Genomic DNA, 14,417 nt, shown 5'->3' with positions numbered 1-14,417 from the left:
TTTCTACATACTGAATAACCCTTAAGAGAATTGAATTTTGGGTATCCTTCAAATTTTATGAACAAAAAAAAAAATCCCATTACTTTACAAGTTCACTGAGGAGAACTTTTTGACTTACTTGACTTACCTGGGGAAAGTCAAAAATCGTGCTTTATTTTTGACCGTCATAAATCAAGTAATGTCATGTCTAAGAAAGTGTTGTACTGGATTCTCTGGTCAGGTGTGGGTTTTCAGCACTTTTTAAGACAATGACTCAAACATGACCACAAATGTAAGATGTTATCTAGCATTTTATTCAATACTGGCAGTAATCTCCAGAGGGCATGGTAGCTTTCCCTTTTTATAATCACCAAACAATTCTGGTTCAGATAAATGCATGCTTTGTTTGAGAGTTCTACATTTGTTTCTATGTATTAGCTCTGGAATTACCACAGTAATCAATGTAAATTGTGAGGCAATCAAAATGATCATCACTAATTTAATGAGCCATTCACAGTTTCATGTTACATCTGTTGCATGGCTTAATCTTTGAGACAAAAATGTTACATAGATAGTAAAGGTGACAGTTTGGAAACTTGAAGCCTAATATACTTAAGTCAAATGCCCTGTTTGGGAGATATATATAAAAAAAAAATTTGCCAGGCCTACTGCATGACAGTAGACACACATGGGGTGCTCTGGACATTTTTAGCTCTATGGCACTGTTGACAAGAGATACACTGTATGTCAGAAAATACATTTAGAGAGTTAAAATCAGTGGTCTCTGTGATTGATTTCAAACATACAAAGCTACAATAAGGCATAAAATAGATACGAAAGTAGTAAGAAATAAAGACAGAACATCAATAAAATGCAAGTGAATGCTGCATCCAGTGTTTTAGTTGCCATGGTCTTTCAGGAAACACACAGGACAAAATATAGCCTAAAATATAATCAAAAGATAAATCTCTACACTTTTGTATTGCAAAGCAAGCAAAGAAACTAGAATTCCCCAATCCCTTATCCAGCCTCCGTTCATGATTTTAAAGTGCATATCGCTAACAGCATACAAGTTGCCACTTGTAACGAGCACAGGGGGGTATAACTTTCAGTCATAACACACTTGTCCTTGGTAGCAAATACAATGTAGTTGAAGCAATTTTATTTACATCATGCAATCACATACTCTTACTAGTACTAGCATATACTCTTACCAGTACCTACTAGCAAAGTAAAGTAACAGTCATGTAAAGCTGGAGTAGTTTCGTACATTAAACCCAGTATGATTGTACTAAAGTAAATCTTGTTTTTGAAATTTTCGACTTTGTACACTTATGAACTGCTTTGGCCAATCAAATTTTCACTGTTTTTTCTTTTAAAAAAAACATCAGTTCACTAATGAAGGTAACCAAAAACAGGTTGAAAAAAGTATTGGAATGCAGAAATCTTTTGAGAATATCATGATACAACTCTGGAATATAAACAAAAACAGAGGGACAAGACAGACGTTTTTTTTTTTTGTTTTGTTTTGTTTTGTTTTGACCCTACAAGAAGGGTCTTGAAGTAATTTAGGACTAACAGAATAGGTTAGGTTAGTCTGGTTAAATCAAAATGTTTGGTATAATTTTTACTGGACTAGATTTTCTGTCTATTAAGAATTTCTTATATACATTTCTATGCACAATATGGTGATTTCTATATTGCATTCAAAAACTGAAAACACTACAAGATACATCTCCCAGGTATACACTATATCTCCCAGAGTTCACAGGACATTTAGGCCAGTTTTTGCATTTTTAATGTACCATTGTTAAATTCACAACACTCCATGTGTAAGGCTCCGCTCAACTAAATTTCAGCAATCACACGAGCGATCCTTACTCAAAAGTGCAGTGCAAATGCATGCAAATTACAGAACATTACAGTCAACTGGATGACTGTGCCAAGAAAAATACTTTTATATAAAACATGAAGTAAAAAAGCAGCATATTCTTGTTCATTTCTGTACATAAGATAAACACAAACTTTATAGTAAAAAGAAAATATTGCTATGCCTTTTAGCGTTATGTACACTTGCATGTCAAAAACTTTCACACTAAAAAGTAAGTTACAGAAACAGAAATATTTTCAGGCTCAGGCATCTGTCTGGACATGTACAAGCAAACGTACGCAGTATGCATGGGGATTTAGCACCATTAATGGTACTGTGCATAACTTTCAGATGGATAGACACTTTTGCTTGAAATAAGCAAAAGGAAATCCATTAATTCTTATTGCACAAGGCCACCATTTGTGTTGTTTTTCTTGATGTAAAAATTGGGTCTTTTTCTGATGCATTATATTTTTTGCTGCACAAAGGCTTCTAGTTTGACAATTATTCGAGCTGTACATTCCATTACTCTCATTGCAACTTCTGAAGTGTACCTATCATTAGGAATCTGAGGAAAGGGCAAGAGGTCAGGATAGCGGGTTCTGAGGCTGTCAACACCGTAACCTTCCAAGATGTTGACATCCTTAGCCAGTCCATTTAACTGAGTATTGTACTCTTCCACCTTCTGTGCCAGTGCTGTGGGTTTCACATCTTTGTCTGATTTTCCTCTGACTGCATAGTCTGCAGCAATTAATGCTAGTTTGGTGGCCAGATAGCACTTGAAGCACACCCACTCATTTGCATTTTTATGAAGATCATTTCTTGCAGCTGAAAAGTTTGCTCTTGCTTGCCTTAGCCATCTTCTTGCCTCCACAGGGTTTCCAACTGACTTAAATGATGGTGGCACAAAGAAACGGCTAGAATGTGATGCTCCTGAATAACTCGCAAACTGATCTCTAAATTGGTGCCTTTCAAATTTATGGCTTGTTGCTTCTTGGTTCCATGATGTGTAAAATCTTTGAAAAGAGAATTTCTCTGACTGGAAACGAGTGGACGATGCAGAGAAAGTTCTCCTTGATGTTCTGTCTGTGGTCTGCTCTGCATGTGCTTGCTTCTCCATCCTGCTGATCTCATTTTGTAAGTGCTTGAAGACCTCTGTGGCAATATCAAGGTTTTCTGCATTTTTGTCCGGATGCCACTTAAGATACAACCTTCTGATAATCTTCTTTCTTTCACTTTCAGGAAGTTTCCAAGCCTGTTCTACAACTGAAGTAACTTCTTTCAGAATTTCCGGTAATGCATTAAGCTTAATCTTTTTAGGAGACACATTTTTTGGTGGAGGTATGTGATTTTCCTTGCCAGGAAAAATAGGTGGTGCCATTCTGTGGCCTGTGGAGCACCTCTCTGATGGGCTTGTTGGTGTTGCTGGTGCACCATCTCGAATGTTGGTGCTGTCATCTTGCCTGGAGAATTTATACAGATCAAGGGAGCTTACAATTTTGTATTCACTATATCCAATGTCGATTTGAAAGCATTTACCAAGAAAACCTGGGTTGTCATCCTCTTCTCTTTCTACTTCTTGAACAATAATGGCATATGTGTAGGTTGGCTGATAGGACCCTAAAATATCTCCTCCTTCAGAGTCAACTAGGTAGCCCACATACTCTCCAGGATAGAAAACATTCATTGGGTCCATTAGCAGTAAATGATGTATCTCTGCAGGTATTGGTGTCCCAGGAAGGGGAAGCTCAAGCTTTGAGGGCTCAGTTGAGTCATATTTTACACCAAGATTGTCCAACTTTTCTGTGATTCTGTATATGTCATTGCAGCCTAGCATAGCAATAAGATAGGAAGTGTCAGAAATCAGATTGTCCGTAGCAGACTTGAGGGTCATTGCAAGAGCAAGAAGAAAATTGATATCTTTGCTATCTGAATGTTGAATGTAGAGGTGGATAACTGATGTACCATAACGCTTCAAAAAGGCCAGAGTTTCACTCCGGCTGTGTGGAATAGGACTGCAACCTTTAACTCGCAATGTTGTCTGTAGCTTCTCAAAACAAGATACCTTCAAGCCCTCACAAAGTGCTTTGCAGAGCCGTATGGCTTTTTCCTCATTTACCATGTATGCATTGTCATTCTCATGCTTCATTATTCTTATTAATCCTGTGATGAACTGCTCAGAGGAAAGTAGCAGCTGAAGCCGACCCTGAAGTGAGCAAAGGGCTCCAAACTGGCACATTTTCTGAGATGCTTCATCGAGTTGTTCCTCTAAGATACTACTCAAAAGTCTGGGCCTTAATTTCTGTGGAAGTAACATAATAAGCTTAGTGTGGAAAGCATGGTCTTTGCCTAGGTAGCACTGGCTCATGTCAACAAGCATTTGCACTCCAACATTACCCTGTATTCTGCTCTTATAATGTGGTGCATCATCAAAGACTAAACTGTTTGACTTGGCAAGCCGACCATCATGACTTGGAAGATAAAATGTTAAATCTTTGAGAGTCTCTAGATCTTTGCGAATCTGTACTGGGTCATTCTGGAGACTTTTGAAGAGTCCAGAAACTGCTCTTTTTACTGTTCTCATTTCATTTGGGTCAAGCTGCTTACCTTCCGAGCTTCTGTATATGCGAAACAAAACTTCAACATATTGTTTTGTTGATACAATGTCCTCAGTGCCCAATAATTTGAACAACTGGTGAAAGGTACCAAGTTCAAGTGGAAGCTTGTATAAATATGGCTTGAAGTCTGATTCGTTGTCCAGATTTATCACAACCTCCTCTGGTTTTAGAAGTTTCCAGCCCTCTTCAACCATAACAAATGCTACCCCTCGCAATTGATAACGGAATTCCCGTTTATCTGCATTAAGGAATTCATAGGTTCTCCTCAAGACTTTATTTCTTGTTTTGACTGTGTCATCATCCACGTTTATGATGCTGCAGATGTTTTTGCAGTTGCTAATGACCTTTTCCAATGGTGGATCTGAATTTACATTTAACATAGTCAAAACCTGTTCAAGCTGCTCTTGGGCTGAAAGGGAGCTTCCCTCTTGGTCTTTTATGCTTGCTGGAGTAGCCTTCTCTGGTAGAATAGGACAAGATGTCCAAAGTAATTGCATGACGTCAGTTTGTTTAAATTTTGGATTAACTTGGGACCCATTGAAACGAATTAGAGGAAGAGTACCATTGATTTCTTGGTGTTGTGGATGCAGTCTGACAAGCTCTGCTGGTGCACGTTCTGGACATAAAAATGAGATCATTGAGAGTTCTTTGAGAAATACTCCCTCAAACAGATCTGTCCTCTCATTGAAAATGTGATTCAAGAGAACATCAACGATGGTCTGAACTTTTTCCTTAGACCAGTTCTCTGTCTGTGCCTTGATGCTGATCTCTTTCGCAAACTGGAGAACTTGTTGTTGAGACACAATATATTTTAAACCTATCTTGCGTAGGAATGTAATCCATGAAGGCAGGAGTGATGTTCCATTTTTTGGTTTTAATACTTGCTCAATTTTCTTGAAGAAGTCCACGGGGATGAATGATTTTGGTGGAAGCATCACTTCAAAAACTTTCACAGTTTGGTCATAGAAAGCCTTGGCAGGTTTTAATCTGCTTGTTGAGTCAAAAATAAATGACAGATTTTCCAGTTTTTCATAGAGTTGATCCTTTATGCAACATGACTCCTCCATGGTCAATAGCCTCTCCTTCAGATAAATGAGGTGTTGGATTTTGGCATCATGAGAGAGAATATCAAACTTTGGAAGGAGGTGCTTCAGATAGACTTCCAGGTCATCAATTGGATTGCACCCAAGAAAGGTGTAGAGTTCTTTCAGCTGTGGATTATCAACTAGAAAGGTTGAGGCTGTAGTGTGTGCCCATTTTTCCACGTCAACTGATGGAATGCTTTTGGTCAGAACATAACAAGCTCCAAAGTTTGCAATGCTAACATGCTGTCCACTGACAGCTCTGTAACATGGGAGCAATTTCAGACTTTGCACATCATTTTGACATAAATTAGTCAAATTAGAGTTAAAGTACAACAAGAGTGCTTCACAGTCTTTGTCAGTCAAGCTCCCTGCTTTGAAAGCTGATGTCTGAATCATGTACTCAAGGGATCTCAGAATGCTTGAAGGATTTTCTATATTTGCTGTGTACTGTGCCAGTAAAGGCAAGATGGGACTCTCTTTTGCACATATTTTGTTTACTGCTACTTGTAGGCATCCTGCTTTCATCAGGGTGTGGAAAACTTTTTCATTTTGTCCATTAGGGAAAATGGCAGCATACATTAGGCTGAAGGGTAACAAAACATCATGTTCTGGCACAGTTAACTTGTTGCTTGATACCATAAACTTGATCCCTGGTAGGAGAGCCCAATCTTTAAGGGCCTCCATAGCTGTCTCAAATTTTGGCTTAACTTCTGTTGGGTCATCTTTAATGCCAATATTTTCACTGATGAAATGCCATGCACTTTTCAGCCAAGATTCACTTGCATAGTTTTCCCTCCACTTCACAGGGGTCCTGGTTCTGTACTCTCGAGGTAGGACAGATCCCAATAAATCTCCAAAGCTGCTTATGTCAAAAACCTTTGCCACTCCAGCTTTGAAGAGAATGTTGGTATATCTCATGTACAGTGTGTGCATGAACAGTTCTGTCCTGGAGGAGACAAGTTCATGGTGGGTTGTTAGGAATTTGGGACGTTTTGAGTCAAACACCTGCAAGATGTTGTCCATTGTCAAAAGCAGTGGTAGCCCCTCTATTCTGATGTCATCCTCCTCTATATCTTTGAAGCAATAGTCCACCAGCAGCTTCAGGCTGTGGAAAAGCTTATAATTAGACTGTTGCAGTCGACAGGGCAGTTTTCCAACTTGACAAGATGTGTCTGGGGATGAAAAGGTCAACAGGAAGCAACGGACATCCTCTGGTGTCACATAGCTGACTGGAATACCTGCATCTTCCAAGCAAAAGTAGAGGCTGGCTGTCTCATCACAACTGTGGACTAAATTGAAGCCTACATCCAGAAGCATGGCCTTTAGTCTGTAGACATTTTCTGCCACTGATTTACGTGTGGAAATATTGTACTCTGTGTTTTTCAGGTGCTGCAACTCATCTTGTAGTAAGTTGTCAAAGAATGCTCTTCCTTTAGGTGAAGTGGATGTGTTCACCCAGGAAATGTATATTGCTGAGTGCATAATATCAGTGTTATCCAAATGTGGTGCCCTAACAACAGGCAGAAGTCTTTTCAGGTCTATATGAATACATTGATAGATTGCCTTTACCAAACAGTACCAGTCAGGTTGAATGTCCAGTCTATTTACAGGGAAGAAAAACAAGAACTTCCGCAACATATCTTTGACTTGGTGAATTGGTGTTCCTTGTAGAACTGTTACTGTAGGATCATGCCCTGGGAACAGCCTACGTTTCAGCTGAATTAGCAGCTCAACGTAAGCAGGGGCTATTAATGCCATCATTAGATTATTGTTCCAGTCACTCCTTACACCAACTCCATTGTCATCCCTCCACAGGTTTCTTCTGGCAGAATCCAAGGCAAAATGCCCATTTACATGAAAAGGCAAGCCTGTCTCCAGTGAAAGAGGAAGAAAACAGAAGGCTCTATGAGCCTTTTTGTAATTGTGACTAGTACAAGCTGCCACCCCACCCCGAGGAAAAAGTGTTATATCCTCATTTTTGTGGGCAGACACTACACTTTTTGAAACTTTTTCCATATCAGAAAATCCTGATCTGTTGCATACCAGCCAGGTTGTGGAGGTCCCATCTGAGTCTTCAATAACCATTGTGTATGTTATTTGTTGTACTGGGATTTGGCTCAGCTGCTTTTTTTTTGTCACACTGTCCACTACACTGGCATGAAACTGTTTACGTTTCAAACGATCACCATCCGTGATTTTTGCAGTAACGGAATACAGTGTTTTCAATTCTCCTGTCCGATATTCTATTTCACATATTGAAATTTTTTCCATGTGGTTCAAAAACATAAGTAGTTCTGCACCATCTGTTCGTAGTTTGTCCAGAAGATTTTGTACCATTCTGTCTGAAGCAGGTACTGAACTAATCTCTGAAATTTTTGCCATTTCTACAGTGCGGATAGGAAACCGAAACATTGTGCTGCGTTCCAGCTTGAAATTATTCCCCAAGTATAAGTTCAGGACATCAGAAAATTGAGACCTAAAGTCAGAATCCAAATCTCTGAACATTCTTCCTGGGCTAACAGTTGTTGCTCCAGGTGCATAACGTGCATGTGGGTCAAAGATACAAAGGATGTCATTATTTGAAATGAAAGATGGACAGTCAGTGATGTGATATACTGAGTTGAATCCAATACCATACTGTCCGGTTTTGCCAGGGTTTGCCTCTTTTGTGCCTCGACCAAGATTCTGTATTCCTCTGATATCATCCTCTGTGAACGGTTGATTGTTGTACACACAGAGGGATGGACCTTGCATAGGCACCCATTTATCATCAAATATTCTGTCAGTTGGATGGGTCCTGGGATCGAATACAAAGTATATCTCTGTTGCTTTGGCATCATCTGCATTCTGAAGAAGCTCTTTCAGCATCTCCTTCTCTGATGGGTATGCATTGAGGATGCTCTTGATTCGGCTGGTGAGTTTCTCCTTTTGCCCAAACTCACTTCCAAGAGTGGTGAAGCAGACATTGGAAGCATACCTTTCCAAGGCTTTGTGGCGTTTTGGAACTGCACCTAATTTTACTGCTACCTCTCTTGGGATATCTCCATGACAATACTTCACAGTTGTATCTCTGACTTTTATCCAAGGGCAGTCATTGTAGCACAATGACCTGGACTGTTGCAAAGTGAGACTGCTGTCAGGTAAAAGTATCTGTCCATAGTTGCTTTGGCAGAACTCCTGATTTTTGTCTCTAATTAAACTCCATATTCCTTCACTGATGATTCTACGACATAGCTGAAAGTTATCCTCAGAGAGACATCTTCTCCCACATTCATTCTTGATAAGTTCTAGAACAGCTGAGAAGTTTTCAACAGTGAAGTTTGGAAGAACCCCCAAAGTTTCAAAAAGCTCACGGCAACTGTTTCTATACTTGTTGGGAAGTTGGTATAGGTATGGAGCCGCATCAAAATTCAAATGAAATGCCACTTTTGATGGATTTACATATGTGTTTTCCACTAGAATAGAGCAAAATGTTTTCAGCTCCTCCATAATTTCTTCCTTAGCATCTTTGGACTGCATCATCTCTTCATATAGGAATTTGTAGCAAGCATTTGTTATGTTTTCTTGATACAGTGTGACACCATCAAATGATTTTGATAGTTCTTTGAGTTGACTGATGACTAACCCAACAGATGGCCTTTTTATCAGTCCAAAATAGTCTTTGACAGCCAGAGACATGGGGCCACAGCCTTTAAAAGATGGAGAGTTCTCATTCAGGATTGGCTTCATCAAACATACAGTGTCCTGATGGTCTGTTGTAAAAAGTTCTATTGCAGAAAACATTGTTGACTGGGGGAAATTATTTCCATACCATGGGAGTGAAAAGCCAGCAGGTTTTGTCAAGAATGGAAGGAAACCGATGTCTTGTAATTTTGCAGCATGTTCATTTGCCCATGGGTCTCTCATTTTTAGTTTTTCGTCAATCAAACTAAGCAATATACTGCTCCTTTGGCATGCAGCAATATGATCAATTTCATTAAGAGCTATAACAGATTCAGCACGTTCTGTCAGGTCTTCCCAGGAAAGGTCATCTTTTACCATACCCAACTGTACTAACTTCACCAAGCATACTGGATTCAAATAATCTTTCACACTTCCTTCAGGGAATCGCCCATCATCACTGTTGTACAGTTTAGCAACTCTTCCTTCTGGATGTATCAGTCGAGATGGCAGAACAAGACTGTGTGATGGTCCTGAGCATGGAATACACGGGGTTTCTCTTAGGATAGTGGCAAAATCCTCCAATTTTTCGTTTAGGACATAATGCATCAGGGGGTCACGAAGGTCATTGTCTATATCTTGTATATGGGGGAAAAATACGTCTGTGAAGAACTGTTTCTCTGTCAGTGTGTTCTCCATCAATTTCCCTTTACAGCCAGCATCATCAAAGCCTTCTTTGACCCAGTCTGGCAGCTCAACAGCACAGAGATTTTGGGAGCCACACTTTTTCAGATATTTCATGAATATTTTAAAGGCAGCAGGTCCAACATCAGGTTTGCAGAGCAATGTGTCATCCAAGAACCTAATGTACTTGATTGACACCCAGGTTTTGCCATCTGAGAAGACTTTTGCATTGTCTTCATCTTGACCTTTGGCAATTTCCTGATATACTCCTTGACAAATCAGGTTAAAGTCATCATGCACGACTCCAGGGTCAGGCCAAGCTGCATAGTAGTGATATTCAAGGAGTTCCCCATTTTCTGACATAGCACGAAGCATATTAAGTGCAGCCATGTATGCCTGCACAATCACATGTCTCATGAAAATGGAGTTCCATTGTCCTTTTGTGTCTGTCTTCCATATTTCCTTCCGATTTGACGTAACTGCAAAACATCCATTTATGTGTACTGGTAGTCCAGTTTTTATTCTGAGAGGTAAATAACAGAATACTTCTCCGATTGGGCTTGCATTTGTCCGCAATGTCCATTTTCGATTTTCTTCTTCAGAGAGCAGAACTGCTATACCCCCACATGGCACCAATCCTAGTCGTTTTCCACTTTCACTCAGAGAAAACTTCAGAGCTTCAGTCACATCCATACATGAAGAGATGAGCCAACTTGTGGTTTCGACACCCTTCTGAGGAATTTCTTCAGTAAGTCTCTTGGTTTGAGAGCCTTTAGCTGCCATCTCAAAGTATGCAGATGGATCCTCTTCTGAACCTCTGAAAAGTGGCGACTGTAGATCAAGAATACGTCTGAAAACATTGTGGTACTCCTCTACCACAATTCTGATGATGCAGCCAGATTTAGGAATGTCAGCAGGTACTTTGTTGGTGGTTGAAACTTTTTTCATGACTTTGGCTGCAGATTTGAGAATACTAAGAGGGCCATACGTTGCTTTGGAAGACCACACACTCTTGTTTATTGTGACTACATCCTGTGCAGCAGCGGGATTTGACTCCTCAGATTTCAAATACTTCAAGACCATTGTCCCAACATGCTGAGTGAAAAGAATCAGCCGATGCCCACAGATGCTGAACTCATCAACAAGTGAATATATATCAGTGGTGTTGTAGTATACACTGCTAATTTCACTTACTGCTGCTTCATGCTCTGTTCTGAACGGAAGTCTAAAGAGAGTTCCATCATACTTGTAGGGGGACTCTTGTGACAGAGGAAGCTGGCAGTTGAAAACATTAAGGAAAGGCTTGAACTGGTTAGGAAACTTCCTCAGTCTTTTCTGCTGTTTACTCCAGTTGATTTTGATGCCTGGGTTTGATTTGTCCCTGATGTGTTTGCTAATGTGATTGATGTTTGGGTCAAACATAATCATAAATTCTCTGCTCATGATAATAGGTATGTCCGTCACATGATAAACAGAGTTGAACCCTAATCCAAATTTGCCTACTTTGTCTGCTTCACATCGTTTCATGGATCCACCCAGTCTCGTTATATTGAGGAAGTCTGTGTCAGAGAAAACAGCATTGTTAAATGACCACAAAGAAGGACCATGACAGACAATCATTCCAGGGTCCAGTAGGTTTTCTCGTATGTCAAGATTTTTTCTCATGTCAATCAGAAAACTGCATTCAGTAGCATTTGCATCATCAGCATTTTGCAGGAGCTCTTTAAAGATATCTGCAACAGATGGATATTCCTCTAGAATGTTTTTTATTCTCACTGTTAGAGGTTCCCTCTGACCTGATTGTTCAAAGCCAAGGTTCTCTGGGTTTATTAGTCTTGTGCTCAAACATGGAACTCTTAACCACTCTGCAGTTTTCATGGGAATATCGTCATGTACAAGGATGATCGGCTCTGAGGTATCGTCAAGTAAATCATTCAAATCATCAACTTTGATATCACAGTATGCGCATTCATGAATTGGTTTCATGACCAATTTGCTTGGATCTTTGTAGCAAAGAATTGGCACCTGCATGTCAGTATCCACTGATATTTGATTGTTGTACAGCCACCGAAAGATGTTTATCAAGAGTAGGATATTATGCTTGCTTTCTTCTTTTGTCATTTCTTGTTCACTTCTGTTCTTGATTGTTTTAACCACTTCGAGCACATGGTTAGGGTCAATTTCATCAATAGAACCACAAAATTTGAAAAGTTTGTGGAACTTTGCAATGGTTTTTGGTAGTGAGTACAAGTATGGTTGTAGATCCAAATCTGGGACAGGCTTTAGGACTGTGATGCCAGGGGAGGCAAACGTTTTGCCAGTCCAAACCCAATCAAAGGACAGAGACTTCACTGCTTCTCTTGCATCCTCTAGGTGAACTTGCATGAATCCGTAAATTTCAAAAAGGATCTGCTGGAACTGATACCAGTCCTCTGTGGTAAATACTTGGGATCTGTGCCAGTCAATTACTGCTTTTAAATGTGGGAGAACTTGGTCAACTTGGGGCTCCATGGATAACTTAAGGGCTTTTTTCATGCCAGCAGATGTTCGCTCCACCAGTGTTACAGAAGAACCAACAAGCACTGCATGAGATATACTGCACATGTCACAGAGAGAGGAAATATTACAAGAGTCTCCCTTCCAGACAAGAGACTTAGGATAATTTAAAGGCCTGTCCTTGCAGACTGGTACCCATTTCAATTTTTGGAGGGATGCCTGAGCTTCTGAAGACTTCACTAACTTTGTTTGTTTGTTCAGGATAGTAAGTAGTGTTTTTGCCTTCTTCAGAAGAGACTCCCATTCTGGATTAGGGCTTCCCTGCAATTCTTCAATTTTCTGGGCGACATGAAGTACATCTTTTTCAGTAAGCTGCACCTCATTCTTGAGCCCTATTTGTCTTAGAGAATGAAGAATATCAGGAGATGATGTATAGGTGTTTGGTGGAAATCTTGTCTTTTCCTCCATGTAGAACAGGTCCTGTAATATCTCCAGCTCAGGATCAAAAAAGTCCATTGCTGCAAGAGGTTTTCCAGAGGAGGAATACATGAACTTAAGAGAGGAAAGCCATGTGATCACTGCTTTGTTTTCATTTTTGAGAAATGACAAATGAGTTAGGGTCCAAAGCATGATGCTATCTATTTCTTCTTTGGTGTAGAAACCTTTCTCAATGTCCTGAACAATCACCTTCAGGCATTCAGTGCTTTTAACCTGTTCCACATTTAACAGGCGAATGAGACGAATCGTAGCCTCATCACTACTCTCAACCAAATTAATGGATAGTTTAACATCTGGAGGATGCTTGGCAGTATGATGCAGTGCTCTAGCTCCTTTCAGGAAAGTAAAGGAGGGGGTGCCTTTGTCTGAAAACTTCTCCACTTTCACAAAGATGGGAAGCTCTTGAATTATACGTTTCTCCTTTTCAGTGACATCTGTAAGACCAGCCAGAAAGCCTTTGAGGGCAAACTTTTGTTTGACAGCAAGAGATGAGACTTGGCTAGCCAGTCTCTGGGATGAGGTCCTGTCCATAATTTGTAGCAGAGTGCTTGGGGATAACGGATGGATGTAATTTTTCAGGAGTGGGTGTTGCAAACAAGAATCCAAGTTTTGTAAGACAACCCCTCCAACTTTATTTATGACTTCCAGCAGGTCCTCAGAAAGTGTGCCCTCTTCTTCATTCACAATAATGATAGGAGATGGAGTTTTGAGACGCAGGAGCTCCAAGTATTCCATACTATCATTCAGTGGCATGTTTGGAATCAAAGGCATGTCTTCAAAAGTACTAAGGTCATCAGCAAAATTAATGTACAGATGTTTCCAAACCATTTGCAGCCAAGATGCCAAGGGATGCTTCTTCTCTTTATCACCAGGGTACCACTTCACAGAAAAGTCTCTGGAAGGCCATGCTGTGGTAAGGACTTCTTTTATGAGACGTGCTGATCTTTCTGGGGTTAGAACTTGAACTTGAGTACAAGGCCTTCCTAGGAAAAAAAAAAAAAAGTTATTACAGGTGATTGGAAGTTAAAACCCTGTAGAAAATAATGCTTATTTGGTCCTTATTCCCTGTGAACAGTTAGTTGTGATATGGATTTATATGACTTGGAATTATACCACATTTACCTGCATAATTTGAATAATCACATGCTTACTCAAAACATTTATATGCATACTGACTTTTTAATCATCAATCAGTGTAAGTGTTGTTTAAAGTATATTTCAAATGTGCTGACGACAAGTGCCGGTTTAGAAAAAAACAAACCACTGCAGTAAACACCAGGTTGTTTAAAAATAATGGAAGCATCTAACAATGGTTGAGTTAGGGTATTGGCCGATTTGAAACCTGATTTGTGTTCAGATATCGCAGCATACATCATTGTCCACTTTATTAGAAACACCTGTACGTCTACACATGCAGTGGAATACAGTGATACAGTGGGTACAGGTTCACCGAAACTGGACAGGTGAAGACTGGAAAACATTGGCTGGTCTTTTTCCATTTTTCAGCTGTCCAGTCTCGTTAAGCCT

General features: G+C 39.9%; 1 protein-coding gene across 2 annotated transcripts in view; it reads right to left on the bottom strand.

Moving 5' to 3' along the window:
- Positions 1-272: 272 nt before the first annotated feature.
- Positions 273-14,417, bottom strand: part of sacs (sacsin molecular chaperone) — a 30,892-nt gene continuing 16,747 nt past the window's right edge. For both annotated transcript variants that reach the window (XM_053239780.1, XM_026935067.3), the window contains one exon: positions 273-13,873. In XM_053239780.1, the coding sequence (XP_053095755.1) occupies positions 2,316-13,873 (11,558 nt within the window). In that variant the 3' untranslated portion in view covers positions 273-2,315. The remainder of the gene's footprint in view (positions 13,874-14,417) is intronic.

Source organism: Pangasianodon hypophthalmus, chromosome 14 (genome assembly GCF_027358585.1).
Source record: "Pangasianodon hypophthalmus isolate fPanHyp1 chromosome 14, fPanHyp1.pri, whole genome shotgun sequence".
NCBI lineage: Eukaryota > Metazoa > Chordata > Actinopteri > Siluriformes > Pangasiidae > Pangasianodon > Pangasianodon hypophthalmus.
This window is presented reverse-complemented; position numbering and strand designations above follow the sequence as displayed.